Genomic DNA, 21,819 nt, shown 5'->3' on the forward strand with positions numbered 1-21,819 from the left:
TTAGAGGGGAGCGATGTTAACTGTGAGATTTCTCAGAATTGCGTTTGCTTTTTTATTTATTTATGTTATATCTTTAAGATGTATCTGGTACTTACCAACTGCAGGTCAGATGCAACACAACAAAAAGTGTCATAAACTGGTTTTGCAACACTTTATGGGACACCTGCCAGGTGGTCATGGGCTGAACATATAGAAATGCAAAAGTGTGAGCAGAAAGACAATCAGTGGCTCATTCTATATATATATATATATATATATATATATATATATATATACTGTATATATTCCCATGATAATGCTGCCAGAAAATAAAAGGAAAGCAGATGTTATTTTTTCCCCACATGTATATAAAATGACAGCTGTCACTTATGCTAAGTTGACATTTATTCCCTCCATCCTTATTATAGATTTGTTATTGAAGAGAGTTTCTGTAAAATGACAGATTGCCGGTGAGAATGGCATTGGGTAAATGAGACTAAAATACATATTTCTAGGTGAGCATTTTTTGACCTCTAGAGCCACCATGTGGCAGCAAATGGCACATCAACAGAAACTTCACTGATCTGCCAACAAAACAGCAATAAAAAGACTTAAGTAGAAAACACAGAAAAAGTATCTAGCAGTCACAACGTACAGCCAATTATTTCTCAGCCTCAAACCGCTGTGTCTGTCATGTTGGTATTCACAAGTCCTAAACTTCCACCAATTAGACTACACCGTCTGATAAAAAGCACCACTCGATTTGCGAGCGAGTCATCCTGTTTCACAGAGAGTGAAATAAGAAGGAAGTGGGCACCCATGCTGACCTTCACAATGCGCAGGGCCTGCAATTAGTAGTGTCCCTGCCGTAAGCAGGCTGCCTCCTTTCCGTCAAAAGGAAACTAATACCATCAGTCATCGCATAGACTGGATGCTTGTAGCATTTCTGTGGCACATAAAGGTCACCTTGCAAAACACAAGCAGTGAAAGCGTATAGAGAATAACAGGTAATTAAAGAAATTGTCATAATTAAGTGTGAGGAGGAGGTGACTTCGAGATTTTTGCCAACAAGCTGAGGCGTAAGATACTTTGACTCAGCACCAGTGTCCCTGCAGCCAGCCCAAATGAAATATTAATAAGACTGTGTTGGTCATTTTTTGGTTGGGTTAAGGCCTGTCTCCATGACTTATGTAAATTAAGGACAGAGAAGGAGTTTTGGCTGGTGGGCCTAAATTAAGTCAGTGCCGGCTATAGTTTCTATCTTTTTTCATGGATTTCTTTGGGCATAAGTGAAGTGGTGCTTTGGTTAAAAGGGGCCCTGCAGAGCTATGCATATTAATGTAGGCACTGGCAATTAGGAGCCTGAGGATTAGAAGTCATGAGCTTACATGGCCTCTTCTTCACGAGACATACACACTATTTTATAGCAAAGAATCAGGCCGCTTGAGAACAACAGCACCAGCCCTGAACTGCTGGATGTCTGCAACCACTCAGAAGAGATCAGATCACACCCATACTGATCTATTTGTGTTGACAGCTCCTGACAGCTTAAGTGCCATTTGTATCTAAATGGGCTCTATCATTCAAACCGGGGTGTGTTTGCATCCAAGCCAAAAACGAGGTCTCGTCTGGATTACATTATGTCATACTGAGGGATAGAGCAGATTGTCCCCGTTCAGCCCCCCTCCTCCAGGATCAGGGTGTCCCAGGATGAGTCAGCTACGGCCACAGGAAACATGTGTTGTACTTCTGCAGTGACAGTGTAATTAACCTATTGTGGTGTTGTAAGGGGGGGTTAGAGCAAGACCTGGTGTACCTGTTGGTCCCCGATGGTTACGGCTGCCGGCACACACCGGGTCAACGCAGAGCATCACCAAGGCAACGAGGAAGGCCACCTGCACAGGCCAAGCTGACCTCCACGACAGTTTCATCCTGAGAGAGGGAGAGAGGAAAGAAATGAGTAAAGAGGGAGAAAAGGAGGGAGAAAAGGAGGAAGAGGGTATAAGATAAGGTTAGACCCTACCATACACACACCACCACCACCAAAAAAGGCAGAAGGAGGAGGCAGAAGGGGAAAAAACAGCAAACAAAAAATATTGCTTTTCAAACAAGCAGAAAAGATGTAAGAGGCGAGCTGGCAAAGGTCAAAGGAAAAATTGACATCCCCAAGAACATAATAAATATTTTTTCCAGCAAAGACACACATAATGTAGGTATAAAGATACCATTTCAGTGTGCTACCAGCATCATTTTATGCCTTTGTCTGACTAGTATCACATTAGGATTACCTCTTCCAATTATCTTCTGGCAGCATTATAATTACAAAAAAACAATTTACAAAGAAACACAACAAAAACAATAATATGTGGCTTATGGCTAATCTTTAATTTTACTGTTGATCATTCTGTAAGTTATTTCCTTCATTCATTGTTTATATAGAAAATGTCAAAAATAGTGAAAATCACCCATCCCATCACTTTCCTTGAGCCCAAGGTGACATATTCTGTTAACTTGTATATACGAAAAAGAAGAGCAGCAGATTCTCACTTTGTGTCAAAACTGAAACTTAAATTACGTTTCTTTTTCAGGAATAAGTCCTTCTAGGCAAGGAGACATTTGATTTCTGCAATCTTTTTACCTTTATTGGATTATGGTGATCTGCTTTTCATGAAAGAAGTTGGATACTGTATACCATTGTGGTTATACGTTATATTACTGGCTGTGAATATCTTGTACACCACTATACTCTGTATGCTTCTGCTAAATAACCTTCTCTGTATGTCTGTCAATCTTCACATTGGTTGATTTATATATACAAATCTCTCCTTCTTATCTGAGTCCCTGAATGTGAAAAAAACAAAATCAGTACAGCCTGACCAATCTCCAGACGGTGGTCCCCAAAGTTAGAACAAAAGTAGACAAAAACACTTTTATATACACTGCTCCTCCGTCCTGGAATGATGTTCAGGTGATCAACTAACCCTTTTAGCTCTCATGCGTTTTTGATGTCATTACTGAAGCAACTGGTTCATAAATAGATTTAGTCGACTGACCAGAAAATGAATCGACAACAGCTGTGATAATTGCTGGCTCAAGATCCTAACGTGATTATTTATTGCTTTCCTCTGTTTTATATCCATACAGATCCATTATCTTTTCTTTTTTTTTTACTTTTGGCTGGTCAAAAAGAAGTAATTTGAAATTCTTAACTCTGGAACTGACATTTCATGGGCTCAACATGTGTTATAGTCTTTCTTAATAATTAGTTGCAAATTTTTTCCTTGTCTTTATGTGTATCCATGCAGGGTGTTTTCTTACCTGTTGGTCGTCTCTGTCTTCTTTGATCTGTCTTCCGCTCAGTAGCTCCTTTATGGACTGGGTGCACAGGCCATGGCTGCATTCACTCACACCGCACAGCCCTCCTCCTCTTCTTCCTCTTCCTCTTCTTCCCCTCAAACAGAAGAAGCTCCTGGAGAGATGAGGTACAAAGACACTTGGTCAGTGTGCCAGCCTGCCCTGGGGTTCCTCAATGGTCTCCAATGGTCTTGTATGAAGGACTATCCACGCACACACACACACACACACACACACACACACACACACACACACACACACACACACACACACACACACACACACACACACACACACACAGACTAACACCTCACACGCACACACACACACACACACACACACACACACACACACACACACACACACACACACACACACACACACACACACACAGACTAACACCTCACACACACACACACACACACACACACACACACACACACACACACACACACACACACACACACACACACACACACACACACACACACACACACACACACACACAGGGGTAGAGATGTGAAGGACTAGATTCTGTTAGATCCATTGTTTACAATAGGTTCACCTACCCCAAGGCTAAATGTGATCTCCACTCTAGATCACACAGCTCTCCCTTTTTCACTCATACACACACACACACACACACACACACACACACACACACACACACACACACACACACACACAAACTGGTACCCACACACTATCCCTCATACTCAGTCATAAGCATACACATGCAGATGGACATTCTACTGCAATGGAATTTAATTTGGTTCCAAAATGGGTTTACAAAAAAAAATCTACAGAATAGCTAAAACATTCACCGGAAGCAAATCAGATGATCAAACAGGCCATAAACACAAGTTGACGTTCTACACACACATACACTCACACACTCATCCAGTACATTTGCAGAGTGTTTGCCAGGTAAATTTAAACAGAGGACAGCAGGAGAGACTCTCCCTAATTATAGCTGAGTGATAGCTTCTGATGCATGTGCGCTTTTACACACACAGAGAAAGAGTAAATTACCATCATGTAAGAGTGTGTCAACACACCTCTCTTTACAAAGGGACTACCTCCACAATCTAAATGAAAGACAACAGATTCACATTAATAACAAAATGCTGTTCTCTTGGAACCTTCATTATTCATCATGACTCATTGATATGCAGCTCAGTCCACTGCGATGCTAAACCCTAGGTGTGGTGCCACTGCCCCCTGGTGGGGGACAAACCAACAGCAACTGCCACGATCACATCAGAGATCGAAAAGAGATAAACCAGGAACATTTCTACAGAAGTGAGAAACGAGCAGGGCAATGAAAGTAACATAAAGTTAATGTGTACTCTTTGTGTCTAATGACAAAGAATAATAGCTTCTCAAAATAACAACAAGGTGATACAGGTCAGAGAGAACGAGATATGATCATAAGGAAGAGAAAAGAGAAGGTGAATAATGAGAGGGAAGAAAATAGAGAGTGGATGAAAGGAAAGACAATGAGAAATAAAAAGTAAAATTAACTATTTATCTGTAATTTATAATAATATGTGATGTTATGTTACACTGCACACACGCACACACACACACACGCACTGCAAAAAGTAGGGGATGTGTTTGATTGTGTAGTGCCTCTTGATAGAGGGAGCAGAAAATAAATGCTATTTTGTATATAGTGAAGTGTTGTACTTCCATACCAAACATGAACTTCCGTACCCATATTTGTATATTTGTGCATTTAAAATTTTGTGCTTATTTGTTTGTGTTTAGCATGTATAACTGTCTCTATGTATTCACATGTGTGCGTGCATGTGTGTGTGTGTGTGTGTGTGTGTGTGTGTGTGTGTGTGTGTGTGTGTGTGTGTGTGTGTGTGTGTGTGTGTGTGTGTGTGTGTTTTATGCCAGTACAGTATCTGAAAGTATGCAATGTGCATGCAGTGTGTGATTAGGCATGCTGCATGGCTGCACTGTAGCCCATTTCTCATTCTCTTTTTAAAGGCTGGACCATGGCACGCATTTTTATCAGCTTTGTTCTCTGACACTCATTAAAAGAGTGTGCATGTGCATATGTGCGCGTGCGTGTGTGCGTGTGTGTGTGTGCGTGTGTGCGTGTGTGTGTGTGTGTGTGCGTGTGTGCGTGTGTGTGTGTGTGTGTGTGTGTGTGTGTGTGTGTGTGTGTGTGTGTGTGTGTGTGTGTGTGTGTGTGTGTGTGTGTGTGTGTGTGTGTGTGTGTGCGTGCGTGTGTGTGCGCGCATGTGTGCGTGTGTGCGTCAGGTCTCCAGATGCTGCTCAGTCTCCTCAGGACTTCAGGGACAAAACGTCCCATCAGTCACCTCTACTGGGTCTCACAAACACACACACATACAAACACACACACACACACACACACACACACACACACACACACACACAAACACACACACACACAAACACACACACACAAACTCGTATTGTGGCCATAAAGCATTGTGATGAAAAGGTTTAATAAAACAACAGAACAATCTGTGCTATGTGCATGAAGACACAATCTCACACATTTTCATACAAAACCTTCCTGTTACCATAAAGTCTCCAGTGAAGGAAACAGAGGTGTGTGTGGGGCTCAGCTGGTCATCACAGCTGTAAGGAGTCGTTGGCAGCAGTAAGGACACACGCACAAACATTAACAAACAGAGCACAGACATGCTCAAGATTCTCTGAGAACATCAAGTCTTGCTCTCTCTAAAATGATCCCTCCTCCTATATCACCCTCCTCACCTCATCTGTCTCTCTGTGTCTCTGTAGGCTGAGGAGCTGATTTGTGTCATTTCTTGCAGTAATCAAAAAGGAGTGACACAGAGGCTCATTGACATGCAATGACACAATCCCACCTTGGCCACAAATATATCTGTGTGCCCTGCATCCAAACAGCATCATCTACCAGCTCTTTCGAAAGCACACATGCACAATCACAAACACATGAATCTACAAAACTATACATACAAATCTTGGTGATCTCACCTGTCACATCAGGGAACATGTGTGCTATGCATCAAAAATTAAACTGTGAAACACTTTCTGCATGATGGGCATGTTACCGACACTCTGTTTGTCAGTCACAGGGCTTATATCATTTGTCAGGAGAGTACATTAAGTTCTTTTTCAATAAAACTGAGCTCCTGCGAAGAATAGAAATTGCACCATTACTTGGTAATGTTACCTGTTTATTATCTATGGGTTATCTTACTTGAAGTTGTACTTAATTATAGCTTACTACCTCTTCGGCAGTAAGATGTAATTGTAGGCGAGCCTGTTCTTTCAGAGCCCTACATCTCGTCACGTCCATGGTCACTACGACTTTTTTTTGCTCTTTTGTAAACTTAATTGACACACATTCACCTCTCTACTTCCGGTCCATCCCCTATACATATACTATCACACTTTTGCCCTTACTACAAGCCTGATTCAGAAGTTTCTTAAGGTCAGTGATGATCTTTAGGATGATGAATTTGGTGACCTGTGATGTTTGTCTAAAAAAGGAGTTTAAGGTTTTGGGCATTGTGGAGGTTGAAGAAAAAGCTGTTAGGACGTCAGTTGTTATGCAATGATGGTGTAAAGATGCAGTGTGGAAGACCTGGAAATGTTGACCAATCAGAGCAGACTGGGGTTTTACTGGAGGGGGTTTTAAAGAGACAAGTGCTAAATGTAGCATTTCAGACAGACGTGATTACAGGTATGAGAAGAATAAAGTTTTTGTTTACATTTAATCTTGTAAACATTCTAATAGAAACCCAAAATAAACTAGAAAATGACATTAATATGGGACCTTTAATGACTCTTTGATGACACTTGAATGACTCTTTCCTCTTATGCTTTGTTTAAAGCATTTCTAGTTCCATTAATGCGACAACTCTGAGAAAACCATCTCATACTGTTTGTGTCCAACACTTCTAGACTTTATTGTTTATTTATTTTGTCTCTGTCTTTTTCTAAATTAGCTTTAAAGTTTTAATGATATATTGGCTGGCTATTTGAATTGTTCAATTCAATTTTATTTATAGTGCCAAATCATAACAAAAGTTATTTGCTTAATCAACCTTCAATGCAATATCTGAGATATAAAGCAGTCACTGCCAGCTGTGTCATGTTCTGAGGATGAGGCTTACCTGACAAGTTACAAAGTTTAACAATACAGTTCAGTAACGCTGTACAATTATTTCTACACTGACAAGGGTTTATTTGGAATTTAAAACCATTTGCATTAATACAAAGTGGAATAAAGATGAATAAATTTATGTATCATAGATTTCAGTATTAGTTTTTGTGACATGGGTTTTGGTGTGTGTGAAAGCTAGAAAGAGATTGGAGACCACACACAAGTATCACCCTTGTATCTCAGCATGCTGATTTTATGTGCCCAGTCACACACCGAGCAGACAAAAAGCATATCAGTGTAAAACAAAGTGCATCTCTCTAAGGCGGAAAGATATTGAAAATGAAACGGGCGAAAGCACAAAGCTCAGTGGAATCTAATGTGAAGCGTTTCAGATTTCTGCCGATATGCACAGTATTAACATTCAGTTAGGGTGTGTAATTTTCTGCTTCTATATATTTGTCCGCCCCCGACTCTAACCCATTACAGCATGCTGCTCCTCGCCATCTCCTCTGGGTCGTCGAGCAGATAGAGCAGGTGTGTGCCCACAAATGCAGTAGCACTCTCACACACACACACACAGACACACATAAAGTTAAATTAACACACCATTGTGTAATCAGAAGCCAGAGCCCCATTTTTTCTGAACTTTTATGTTCGGCCATCACCATCTATTTTTCCTAATTCTTATTTATTTCTCCCTTTGTGTGTGGCTGTGCGTGTGTGTAATAGAACATGCATTAGTGCATATTAGCATACGCAGTAGCAGGGAAGTCGACACATGGCAGACACACACAAACCCAACTAACCACAGTTCTACATCAACGTGGAGTTAGACTATTCTGCTAATGATACATTTTTTAAGCTGTGAAATGTAAAATTGGTAGTTTGATACATACTGTATATATATGTGCAAACGATTACTCCAAGTGTAACTTGTTTACATTTTAAACATACATTGTATATCAGCATTTCACAACTTATGATGCTGATAAAATTATACTAATACTTCTTACCACTCACGTACGACAAACTATGAAGGTCACGTCTCTAATAGATTATATATATATAATAGATTAATAAACTCATCAGAAGGCAGTTTGATCCCCTTCATGCCAAAGCGAGTTTGAAAGAATCTGTATAGTGCTGTCATTTCACTTAAAGCTCACAAAGTCATGCTATAGCGTATTATTGATGCTTATTAAATTTCAGAAAGAATATATAATCTGTTTTGATACGTCAGAGCAGTTTCCTGTGTTTTTATAACCAGCTAAAGTCTCAGGACTCAGATTCTCAGTATACCTCATTAGGCTTTATGAATGCTGAGCCAATAAGACATTATGTCCACCACTTATAACACTTTATAAACCTTGTTATAATGTGTCATGCATGATTATACACATTTATAAAAACCTAATAAAAGCATTATAATGTCTTGTGAATGTGCTTATAATACAAGGTTGCATTACTTTTTTATTATCAGTTTTGTTTTTGACACACATGTCATAGAAATGTACCAGCAGGTATGAAATCGGTATGAAAGTGGCCATGATTTAGTGATAAGAACTACATTGTGTTCCTTTATATATTGTATTATATATGGTTTAACAAGAGTTTTTTTTATATATAGGGAAAGGTCAGAAATCATCTGAGGGAAACATAATAACATTGCAACTGTTTACTGCCATCCATCTGTACCACCACACCTCCCCAACTGTATTGTTTCCCCCAATAAACCAACATGCAATCAAGTGGAGGATCCTCTGTTTGGTGAAATGGCCAGATGGGGAGAAAGAGAGGAGGGAATGTTGCGAGTGAAAGTCTGAATTCAGGACCATTACCTGACTCTGGTATTGACTGCAGAGTTCAGAGAATGGCCTTGGCACTAAGGTACCATTACAGCTCAATTGATCGGCCTGTACTTTAGTCCAAATCCCACCTTGTTGCCCAAGCCATCATGTCAGGATCCAGTGACCATGAAATATATGTGTGTTTGTCAAAGTGCTCAGAAGATGTTGATGTTTTCCAAGGCTACTCTTCACTCACTTCTCATTCTCTCTATCAACTCGTTTCATGTCTTTTACTTCCTCTCTCTCTCTCTCTCTCTCTCTCTCTCTCTCATTTTTTTTCAGTCACTCTCTCTTTTGTGGATAAAAGTCAGACATGATCAGAGTCCCGGTGTGTTTTTCAGGTGTCAAAGTCACTTCAGGGAGTCTGGACCCACCTCTCCAGCTGGTGTACACATACAAACACAACAGAAAACTAATTTACAAACCTACACATATATCTACCTTCACACTGACACTTCTTATCTATTGTGAACTGACAAACACACTATTCCCACATAAATTTACACCCATTCAAACAAATCCCCTTAGACATTTTGCACAATATGAACAGCATTTGTTTCACAGTCACAGGTTTTGCTGAATGTATCTGTCACATTCACACATTGCTAGCAAGTCTCATTAAAGTATTTTAATAACCTCAGAGGAGGAGAGGCAGATGTAGGCTGTTATCTGCTGGTAAGCACAGACACTAACAGGCTAATAAACACTAGTTTACTAACACAACAAGTCTGCGACCACGACCAAGTCCCTGCTTTCCTCTTTACAAGTAAGCCGTTTAAAACCCAGACAGCCAGCATTGGGCCAGCATAGATCAGAGCAACCCTCCACAGAGCCGCTGACAGACAGAGGCAGGGCCCTGGCTGTAAATCCAGCACACTCTAATAAAGCAATAAAGGGCCATTAAAAGTCAGTGTCCCTCAGCACTGGAAGATGGATGGAAAGGTGGAAAGTAAAGGAGACACTATTAGATGGCTGTACACACCCACACACATACACATTTTGGCAGCTTTTCTTCCTCTTTTGCACTCAAGACAAACTAGGTATCTGCACTATTGATGCCTTTCTCCCATACTTGCTCCTCTTTTATCCTTGCTGACTACAGCTCGCTTTTGTGATTAAAGAAGAAAAAGTAAATACTGTGATTTAGAATGGTAAAGCACAATCTTTATGTACTGTTCTGCACACTCAGTAAGCTCCCTGTCTCCTGCCTGTGAGGGCTACAGCAAGTTCCCTGCTACAATGATTTCATTCCAGCCCACATTTTATTCACGCTATCATGCATAAATGCAAATGTAAAGTTGCCTCTCATATCTTAGTTTAACTATTTGTTGCCTGTCCCCAAATTGCGATACCAGACTTCCGTAGTAGGACAGGAATTTAAATTATTTATAAGAATACATGGGGAAATTAATAACATTTTCATTATCTAAATGTGTGTAACAGGAAGGCCAATTTTCCAGTAATGGGAAACCAACAGTGTTGTCTACAGTGTGTGTCTTTCCTTACTTTTTTTTTTATAATTTCTCTCTCTCTCTTCATTCTTTCACTGTGAACATGTTCTTTACACCAGTTCTCATACTGTCCAAGTTTTCTTTCTCTTACCCAACCTGTAAGGGGATCAAAAGGAGGAGAGGAGAGAAGTGCAGGAGGGAGACAGCACAACTTAGCCCAGTGATAAAACATGTTTCTACACAGCCAGTCATTGCTCCTTGCTCCTATCTGTACAAAGAATAAGAAAACGAAACAGATAAGAAACAGAAAAGTGTGTGTGTGTGTGTGTGTGTGTGTGTGTGTGTGTGTGTGTGTGTGTGTGTGTGTGTGTGTGTGTGTGTGTGTGTGTGTGTGTGTGTGTGTGTGTGTGTGTGTGTGTGTGGCAGTGAATTGTCAACCCAGACTGGACCCTTCCTCTGCAGCTCCTGGTATCGAGTGGCGGCCCAGAGCCAAACAAAAGCCGGCCGAGGTCCTGACAGTGAATCTCCCGAGAGCAGCAACCATTCACTGTGCTTTGTGCCCAAATTATGATTAATGGAAAATAAACAACCTTGATGTGAAGCCTGCTTTGATTTTCTATGAGCTCCAGCCTCACTTTGTAGATACTCCGCTGGCCAAGAGAAAAGCTCTAGACAAACACTCAACTCTCGGCCTCACGCCGCTTTCACAACAGCTATAAATCAATAGACACATAGATAAAGAAGTTACTTTCACAACCTCTCAGTCTCTCTCTCACTGTGTCTCTCTCTCCCTCTCTCTCTTGCTATCTCACATCCGTATATGCACAGTAACTCAAATAAGCGAACAAACCGACATCTTGATTACATCAGTCCCCTCTGCTGCAGATGACCAGCTTGCACGTAATTATATTAATTACCATACGTGCCACGCCTGTCAATTGACCAGCCAAAGGAAAAGGGAGAACTTGATACAAGTAGAAAGGAGAAAAGGAGCGTAAAGAAAGAAAAGGAAGAAAGCCACAGATGAAAGAGTTGGCGAGTGGTCAGAGTGGGGAAATGGCAGAGGAGGGAGGAAAGGAGAGAGAGAGAGGGTTGTCAGAAAAATAGAGTGTAGAGAGAGTGAGAGAGAGACAAAGACAGAGAGCGGGGTGAGAGAGTGGAAGCCTGATCAATTGTTCATTTTACAAAGTCACTGAGACGTGTCAGCAGTGTCAATAAGTGAATTAATTTGTCTGTGGGTCTCCGGAGCATGACACCGTATTCTGCTCCCCTTAGACAGGCAGGGCCTCTAACCCTCTCACACACTCACAAACAGGCACACACAGTCGCACACTCTTACAAAGCAATTCCATGCGAGGATCATACACGAATATCAGGGACAGCTGACACAGAAACATTTTCATACAAATGTTCCCATGCTTGTAGATGCATATTTTCACCCCACACACACACCACACATTTTTTTAGCATTTGGGAAGACATTACTGTTACTCAAATTCATTCCCTGGATCCTACCCCTAACCTTAGCGATAACCACAACATATTTTACCCTAACCTACACCCACCCCCACACCTAATCCTAACCACCCTCATACCTGATCCCATATCTCCTCCAACTCCGAATCACCATCGAATGGCCACCGAATACGACAAAAACCTAAACAGGGTTGAGCTACCACCTGTACTGGAGGGAAGACCACACAAGTAACATGCTGATGAAAGAGATTCATATTATTTTACCATGTGCCTGAGAACCACAAGTGACACTGCGGTAAGTACAAATCTCTTTTACGGTAACATAACCACGACACAGCTAACCCTAAGGTAAGCCCCAAAAAGCAAGTATTGACCTAAAAATTATGGATTTTCTTTTTGGTGAATAGCTTTTTGTCCCACAGGGTGGTGAGGTGGAAATGGAGGTGAGTCCCCGTAATGTCACATGGACATGAAGGCATGTAATTTACTTACTGTAACATGAATTCCATCCAATTAAAAATGTATGGCTTGATAGCAAACCATCAATTCTTCGCTATCTTATTAGGATAGGTGTTATATATACAGTATATAAAGGATACGTGTTATATATGTATACACACAGACAATAATGATTCAGCGTCATCCAAGCAACTATCCCCACTGGGAGGCTATTGTCCTCTGCTGACTGACATCAGTCACTCTCAACCACCGGCTGCCTGCTGTTTTCATTACAAAGCCATCATCTCCAGCACACACAGACACACCAAACACAAACACACACAAACTGTGTGCACCAAAATATTGTACCGACATACACATCATACCCTATCCATACTCCTCTCTGTTGAAGTCTTCCTTTCACACATCCATTCAATCCCACTCTTCGCTCATTAGGCCCTCTTCCTCTCTTTCCCTCTAGCTTTCTATGTCTTCCTCTTTCTTACGACCTTTTCATGCTCTGTGCCCCACAGGGTTGAACCACCACCCCCCCGTCACGAGGCGCAGGATTGTGATGACCACCACACGCCGCACTGCTTCCTCGGGACGGCTTCACAGCGAACCCACGCTGCAGAGCATGCTGGCAGCTTTTCATAATCCCACAAACACACTAACACTGTCGCTCACAGTTACCACCAGCACATCTGCCAGCTGCCAGAAGGGAGTGAACAGGGATACACAGATGGACACACACAAATATCTACACACGCACACACCAGTGGAAGCAGCAGATTGCATCAAGGTGATAGATAGAGCACGGTGGAAAGGAACAGTGCCTGTTCAATTACAATCATTACTATCACTTTAGGAGATTTGTCATGGTCAAAGTGAGTTGGAACTGTGGAGAAATCACCTTGAGACCTATGAAGTGGTGTAATTTTCTATTTTTATCTCAAAAGAGGTACGACGTCCTCAAGACTCTCTCCCAATTAAAAAATACTTCAATTCAACATAAAGTTATTAGTAAAATTCCAATCAGATGTTTAGAAAATAATACATCAATGGTACGACTGACTCTTTAAAAGCACTCGATACATAAAGAACAGTAATTCACAAACCCGTAATCTGTCAACTACTTTCAAGCCATAAGAGCAGTAAGTTTGAATGTGGTGGCTGTGCATTTCACTGTCTTCTCTGGGCTGGACCGGAGGAGGCCATGGCAGTGTTGGCTGTCACTCAAAGCGGGCCCTGTTAGACTGAATTAAAGAGAGACTGGATGGTGTGATGGCACCACACAGGAGACAGGGGCCTCGCTGTCACTGATTGACTGACTGACAGAGGGAAGAATGGAAGACAAGGAACACACACAGCTGAGAAGCTCTAACACGAGACCTCCACTGTTTGGACCAGTTGGTACCTGCTCTTACATAATGACTGCTGTGTGAGAGGAAAGGCCAAAGTCATTACCACACCTTTGCTTACAGGACACTCCAGGGTTGGATCAACTGTGGTTTTAGATCATTTTTAAACTAATGTACAGCGAAGTATGACCTTGTAGTTACTCCACTGTGCTCATATTTATTGGTCTGTGCTATGTTAATGAAGATAATGAATTAATGAATAAATGACAGAAAGACAGACAGACAGATGGACAGACAGACAGACAGACAGACAGACAGACAGACAGACAGATAGATACATAGATAGATAGATAGATAGATACATAGATAGATAGACAGACAGACGGATAGATAATTTGAATCATAGACCAACCATATTGGGTTTTTTAGGCTAATATTCAGAAGTCTAAAAAAATCTGATAACTTATGTCAACCAATAGTATTTTTTATATGAACAAATAAAGCTCATAATCAATCTTGGTCCGTATCCCTCACATTCATTTTTTAAGGACTGCGAACAAGATACATATTAAGCCAAACATTTTAGAGTTGAAAAATCAGCTTGTGCTTTCTTGGAGAAAAACTATGTAATGGTGACACTGTTTCTGAATAAAATCAAAGCTAGTTTGGCATTTCTGTACTGCAGGTTGTCAATTATCGGCTTACATATTCACCAATACCAATATAGCTGAAATAAGCGTATAGTCTGTCCAGCTCCAATTTTAATAAATTAGTTGAGGAGTTCAATTAGGGCTGTAAACACTATGAAAATGATTCAAATTAAGATCAAAATGTAATACATTGACTGAAATAAATAGAATGAGCCAAATTACACAAATCAAACATTTAGTAACGCATGTGGATTACGTTCTACATTAAACTATTCCGTCCTGAGCAATATGCACAACCAGGGAGAGGATGTCTGATAGCTACAGAAAGAGGGGGCAGTGATGCTCTTTCTTACTGGAGGCCTAAACCAAACACTTTTAACAAGGTATCACATGTTTCCACTCCGGACTGTCGGCAACATCTGAACTTTGACCTCTTTTTACCATCAGCCATGACCTCTGTCCAACTGCGGTTGTGGTTGAGAAACAGACACACACAATCATTGATTTAATATCCTTCTTTCCCCCATTAGAGTCATGGAGATCCTGTTTGAGAAGAGACATGAGTCACTGAGTGTACTTTCTCTGAACCTGATTTCATAAGGATGAGTGAAGACCTTATATTGTCCACTACTGCTGCATGGCGCCTACTCATGCTCTCTGAGTCTATACACTCAGAAATGCCCGAAATGAAAAGCTGCTCTAGGATGCTGTCATATACAAATGGGAGACCTTTCTCTATCTTTCTGCCCAATGACATGAAGACCTCTTCTCTCTTCTCCTCTCATCTCTTTCCTCCTCCTCCTCCTCTAAGTTGGTAAGTATCCATTCATCACAGTCAATCTGCTAATGCCAGTGTGTATGGAGGCGATCTCCAATCTGTCGCGCTGCTGTCACCTCACCAGTCCTACATGCCTGATTCCGGTTTGTTAATCTAGCATATCATCTAGAACGCCTTTCACACAAACACACACACACACACACACACACACACACACACACACACACACACCAAGGATCATCATCATCTCACTGTGTTTTCTCTTCCTCCACACATGAACAAGCACTCAAGATTCCTTTGTGCTAAAGTTCCCCCGATTACTTACAAACAGACACACACAAACACACACAGGTCATTTCACATAAAGGCAGTCTACACAAACAAACAAACAAACACACACACACACACACACACACACACACACACACACACACACTGTCTCCTTCCCTTCGCCTCATCTCTCACAGATATTTTTTCTGTCTCTCCAGCTCATTTCTCTCGTCTCCCTTACTCTCCCTTCTCCTCACCGCCGTCCGCTGCCTCTCTGTCTTGCCGTGTCCTCATGCACAATCACAAATGCATACAATCCATCCCCCGTCATCCCCAGCCAGTCATCCTGAACAGCCCTCTGTGGGGTAAGTAGATAGGAGGCTGTTGAGACATGTAGAGCCGAACGGCCCTTTGAGGATACCGGCTGTCCCACTGCTGGGAGCTACTATAGGAGGAGGGGGGGTTCAGATTAGACTGAGCCTGGAGAGAGAAGTAATTGCCAAGTGTGTTTGTGTGTGTGTATCTGTGAAAAGTGCAGTGGGAGAGAGGGTGGGTGTGAGAAGATGGAAAAGGGTGACAAAGACAGAAGAGGAGTCATCCACTGCGGACAGGAGAAGCAGCACAGCCAGATGTCAGAGGGCCACCCTCATACAGGTGTGTGTGTGTGTGTGTGTGTGTGTGTGTGTGTGTGTGTGTGTGTGTGTGTGTGTGTGTGTGTGTGTGTGTGTGTGTGTGTGTGTGTGTGTGTGTGTGTGTGTGTGTGTGTGTGTGTGTTTGTGTGTGTGTGTGTGTGTGTGTGTGTGTGTGTGTGTGTGTTGGGGGGGGTGACAGGGGGTCAGGTCGGAGAGAGTAATCTCCCCAGGATTAAGAGTGCTGCTCCTGTGTTAATGTGACTGTCAATGAGAATTAAGTTCCTGGTCCGATCCTCTCCACCCGGCTCTCCTCTCCCTCTCTCTCCTCTCCTGTCCACCCTGTCACACTAATGACACCACTTTCTGTGGAGTGCCAGTGCTGCGTGCTAAAAACAATGGGGAAATAATTACACTCTTTCAATACAGTACAAATTGCAGAGCTGAGCAGCGGGACAGCGGAGAGAGAGAGAGAGAGAGAGAGAGAGAGAGAGAGGATGGGAGAGGGAGGGGTTGAGACATGGATGACTAACAATTACAACACGATAGGGGCTGGGTCTCATTACTGCGCCCATTAACATGCACCAAGTAATTTTCCCCTCTCAGTTTATGTGTGTGCGAAAGAGAGAGAGAGAGAGAGAGAGAGAGAGAGAGAGAGAGAGAGAGAGAGAGAGAGGGTGCTGAGTGTGTGCGTCCAATAGAGTGTTCCCATTAGGTTCTGCAACACACCTCCCTGCCTCTGTGCGCAATCTACCCGGAGAGCCCGGCGGCACCTAATTTCTCTCCCATATGTCTGAGCTCCACGGGCGCTTTCCTCTCTATTCCCACCCGATCACGATCCATGCAAAGCGATTAGGAGACGCGTAAAAAGAGCTCGGTCAGCGGGTCAGCCTCGCAGATCACTCAATAGACACTAAGCAGCGCGGAGCATCGACCGATTGCTTATTTAACCTCTCAGTGGTGAAACACTGCATCAATCTCACCCAAATCCCCCCTGCCCTCACTGACAGCACGCGCTACACAGGGTCAGCGGAATGGACGGCCGTTTGAATCGGCTCATCATGTGTTACATTTTTATGACAATCACGCGCCGAGGGGGAGCGGAGTCACTTGGAGGATTAGGAGGGACGGTTTTGTTGGAAATCCTGCTGTTCTTTTTAGGAAATCGTTCATCAGCAAAAAAAAACGTGTCCGCTCTGTGCCAGAAACATCAAAGTTGCTTTTTGCTCACCAGTCATTGAGTGAACCAGTCAGCCAGTTACCACCCGTTCTCTCCCTGCTGCCGAGGCAGAAATGTTCCACATTTCTACAGTCAAAGTCCCCCTCTGACCCCTTTCTCCTTCCCTTAGCCTATTGACCGCTCGCAATGAAACTACACACTGAATTAAAAATGTGAATCTATACTCATTGAATTTGAATAAAAACACCACCTTACCTAAATCTATAAACTCGATGGCATGATCACATTAAAGGATCCAGGTGAGGTGGTAGAGCGCTTTGCCACTTTCTGCTTCAACTCCGCTGGTTTTGTTTCCCACCAAACGGGGCAATCCTTTTTGAGCCTCCTGTCCGGCTTCCAGTACCTGCGCACAAACACACTGAAGCACGGGTTGAGGTGGGCTACTGTCACGCCAGAGTACCAGCCCCCCGGAGCCGGGTGAGAAAACAGAGCTCGCGCAAGAGCGATGTGCAGTGTGCCATGATCTCGCCGCGTCCCATCTTAAAACCACACTGAGGAGAAAGTCATCAAAAGTGCGTAATACCCCCAAAGAGAGACTGGGATGATGTTTTTGGCGAAGACTCCACACAAGTTCATTCCCCCCTGCGCGCCAGTGACACTCAGAGGCGTTATAGTCGCCGGAGAGATACTGATGAGACTGATGGTATAGTGATGCAGGAGTGATAGTTGCGCTCCCGTCGCTCCTCCCGAGCAGGGATCGATTGGACATGAGGAATGCAATGCGAGCCCGTCTTCCCCATTCAGAACACGTGCAACAGCGCCCGCCCAGTTCACCAGCTCCCAAGTACACCCCTTCTTCTTCCTCACTGATGTCATGTAGTTTACAACTGTCCTGAAGGGGGGGGGGGGGGGGGGGGGGGTCTGCAAAGAGTTCATCTTAATGCTTACATTTGTGCTTTGTATGGTATATATATATATATACACATATACATACATATATATTTATATATACATACATATATATATATACACATTAAAAACAATCAAAAATCCTTTCAGGGACCTTGTATGAAATATATATAGAGATATTGATTGATTGTGTTTTAATGTATCTAAGTTTTCCTAATAGTTGTCAAAGGCTGCAGGTTCTCCATTACTTGTGTATAACTTGTGCGTGTGTGCGTTGAGTTGAGGAGGGGGTCTGATGACTGACAGCTGCTCGAGTCGATGACCCCCCCCCCCCCCCCCCCCTCATCACATAATAGCCCACCTCACCTCTCCACTTCGATCATGTTACAGATGGTGTCTGGATATCAATAGTTGGTTCTGTGCTCGGCTTTACGCGCTGATGGTGTAAATCTAACCCCCACCACCGGCACCCCCCACCACACCACGATGTTAAGGAGAATTTAATCACCGCCGCCTCTCCGTTACGCACCAGGGGACAGCCTATCAATTATTCCATCCCTAGAATATTCTAGCGTGTTGATGGCGATTGATTGCTTTGCGCTGTATTTGCAGTCGTTAAGACTTAGAGGAGGTCGATGTCTGCTAACGACCCAAGGTGAAGAGTATCCGATACGTTCAGATGTCTTGTTTTCTCGTTTCAAGCATTGGTGGGCCATACGGTCAGCCTTGCGTCTGTGAAGGCATTTTTGTTGGGAGTGATTTAGAGATACGTGTCTTTTAAGTTATCTAAGAAAAAAAAGAGCCAACCACGAGGAGTCATGAAGCACGGGCATTTATCTTACAATCATCTTGTCTCACACTGTCCTCAATCCCTTATGACCATTTTGCTACCTGTGCGTGAGTGAGAAAGTGTTATTTCCAACTGATTCAGTTAGGGTTTAATCTACTACAAATCGATCTGTCTGACTGAGCTGAGAACAAACGAGTCATTGGCGTGGGTTCACCAGCACTGAGGTAAATGCAGCCCATCAGTTGCGGGATTCAGATAAAAACGGAAGTAAAGCTGTTTCAGTTTCAGCATCACGGACAGGGCCAGATGCGCCGCATATAAATTCAGGACGCTGGACAGGTCCAGACTGTCCTGTCACTGTGCTTTTCTCCGTGCTTACTTTGCTGTCAAGCAGCTAATCCGGTTCGCAGACACAATAAACAAAGGTAGATGAACTGTGTAGAATGTAAGTGAAAAGAAAAAAAAACACCAGAAAGTTGATCAAACATAATATATCCTGTCTGCAACGAAAAGGGGATGTGTCTACTGAACCTGCGCGTCGCAATGGGGATCGGATGCCTTTTATCTTAAAGTGAGGCAGCTAATGGATGCAACAGCCCACAGCACTTATCTCATCTATCCATCCTCAGAGGGGCCAGATAGTATCAGAGGAAACCACTTCATGTGACGCAAACACCGACTTGAAAGTGTGAGGTGAGCGGAGTGAAATCTAATTTGCTCCCCTTATACTCCCCCATTACATTTAGTTACAGAGCCATCCGTTCTCTTCACATGTTTTACTGTGTGTTTGAGTCTTATGCAGGGATGGCAGGTTAAAGGTTGCAGATGCGCCCTATATATAGGTGTGGTACATACAGTATATTGCGGTATATTGAGGAAAAGGAAAAAATACAGGCCGTAGTCCTCCTGGCGTGTCATGTATCAGAGGAGCAGGGATATATGATCTCCTCTGGGATTATTACCCCAATAACCATCGCCCAGGGGAGAAAAACATTAAGGAAATATCTGCTCATAACTTGAGGCATATTTCTTCCTCCTAAATCGATATCCCTGAATTAATCCCTCTGAGAAACTGGTTTCATGAGTGGGGGCGCCTGGAAAAGTGGCAAAGGTAAGATGAGCGGGCTGTGATGTAGTTATCCGAGTTTTGTGGTGACAAATGTTTGTCTTTTGTGATCAATTATAGTATGCCGATGATCATGTTGTGAAATGCAAATATAAATGAGCGTGATATCAACATTTGGGCCATAATCAAAGACATAAAGCCAACCAATGCTAGTGTGGGACACGCAGCTGTTTAATGATGAAGCAGAAAGTTCAGAATGTAACTGCTGTTCCCGTAGAAATATCAGATAAACTAAAAAAGGACACTAACCGTAAGACAACAGCTCTAGTATGTTTCACGCTTTGACACCAAATTTTGAAGTGTGAATCAAAGCTCAAACCTGATTCTGTGACTTTAGTCACGGCTTCCACCTCAGTGATTAAACCTCAGCCTTTGCTCGGTCCTGCCACGTCTAAAGTCAATTTCTTCACAGCACGGGGTCCGCATTAAGGGCGACAGAGATAAGTAATTCAACATTTCTTCAGGGAAAACACACGATTACTTACGTCACGACGAAATAAGACCACCCCCAACCAGAAGTCTGGGTGGTAAAGCTTCAGCGGCCTGCGGGGCCTGTTCAATGATGGTAGGTGAGAGAAAGTATGCCTGCGACACCACTAATTTCACAAGTGCACGCACGATGCGCCCTGGCGGCCAATGAAGCAAGTATAAGGTTATACTCTGCGCACAACGATCACACACGCGTGCACAGAGGGAGGTTTTTTATGCTACCTAAGACTTTGTAACCTACACTGTTTTCTCGCACTTCATACTTTAAGTCGAAAGGTGTGTTCAGTGATCCGATGTGTTTCTAGCGTTCCTACATCTCTTCCATTTCGGATACATCCAGCAGGCAGGCTTTGTGCTTAAAAACAGGACTTGGTCATCGATTTGGAGCCTTCGAGAAGGTTAATGAGAAGAGACATCTTGGTTCCTCTGTTTTTGATCCCCTCCTGCATAGAGATTCTTCATTTCTTTACGAGGTCAGTGGCAGTAACCCGAGCAGGGCCATAAATAGTGTCCACCCCAGACAGGCCCGGTGTCTGTCAATACTCAGAAAGTTCAGAGACACAACATCCGCAAAGAGCAGGGAGCTGGGGCACGACTGCTGCTGACATCAAACTTGTGATATTGGAGCAAATACAGTAAAACAAACATTGTCTTCTTATGAACCATTGGATATATTTGTGAATAAATTGTTCTCACTCACTACAGTATTGGAACAAGTCTGTCAGGGGCGATCAGACAGCGCAGGGTTATGATTGGGGCCCATGTGTGGTGTTATACTGCCCCCCTATGGCAATGATGCGCCACTGTTAACTTGGTAGTTTTTGAGGTCATCCAGATTTATTATGGTGACAGTAAAAACTGAACCAGTGCCCTTTTGCCAGGAGCTCTCTCTTTCCTCAGACCTGAACTCACTAAAATAATGAAACCCACAGCAAAGAGCTGTCTGGTGTCAGCAAG

At 42.9% G+C, this 21,819-nt stretch overlaps 1 protein-coding gene across 2 annotated transcripts in view; it reads right to left on the reverse strand.

Annotated features, from left to right (window-relative positions):
* tafa4b (TAFA chemokine like family member 4b) overlaps nt 1–20,961 on the reverse strand; it is a 43,038-nt gene extending 22,077 nt beyond the window's left edge. The window contains exons 1-3 of one of the 2 annotated variants that reach the window (XM_083939758.1): nt 20,859–20,961; nt 3,298–3,448; nt 1,796–1,911 (exon numbers count right to left, since the gene is read on the reverse strand). In XM_083939758.1, coding sequence (XP_083795884.1) covers nt 1,796–1,910 — 115 coding nt within the window. In that variant the 5' untranslated portion in view covers nt 1,911; nt 3,298–3,448; nt 20,859–20,961. Of the gene's footprint in view, nt 1–1,795; nt 1,912–3,297; nt 3,449–17,803; nt 17,925–20,858 lie in introns of those variants that run through there. The other variant, XM_083939759.1, reaches the window with a different exon arrangement.
* Nucleotides 20,962–21,819: the final 858 nt, after the last annotated feature.

Source organism: Echiichthys vipera, assembly GCF_963691815.1.
Source record: "Echiichthys vipera genome assembly, chromosome: X".
Taxonomy (NCBI): domain Eukaryota; kingdom Metazoa; phylum Chordata; class Actinopteri; order Perciformes; family Trachinidae; genus Echiichthys; species Echiichthys vipera.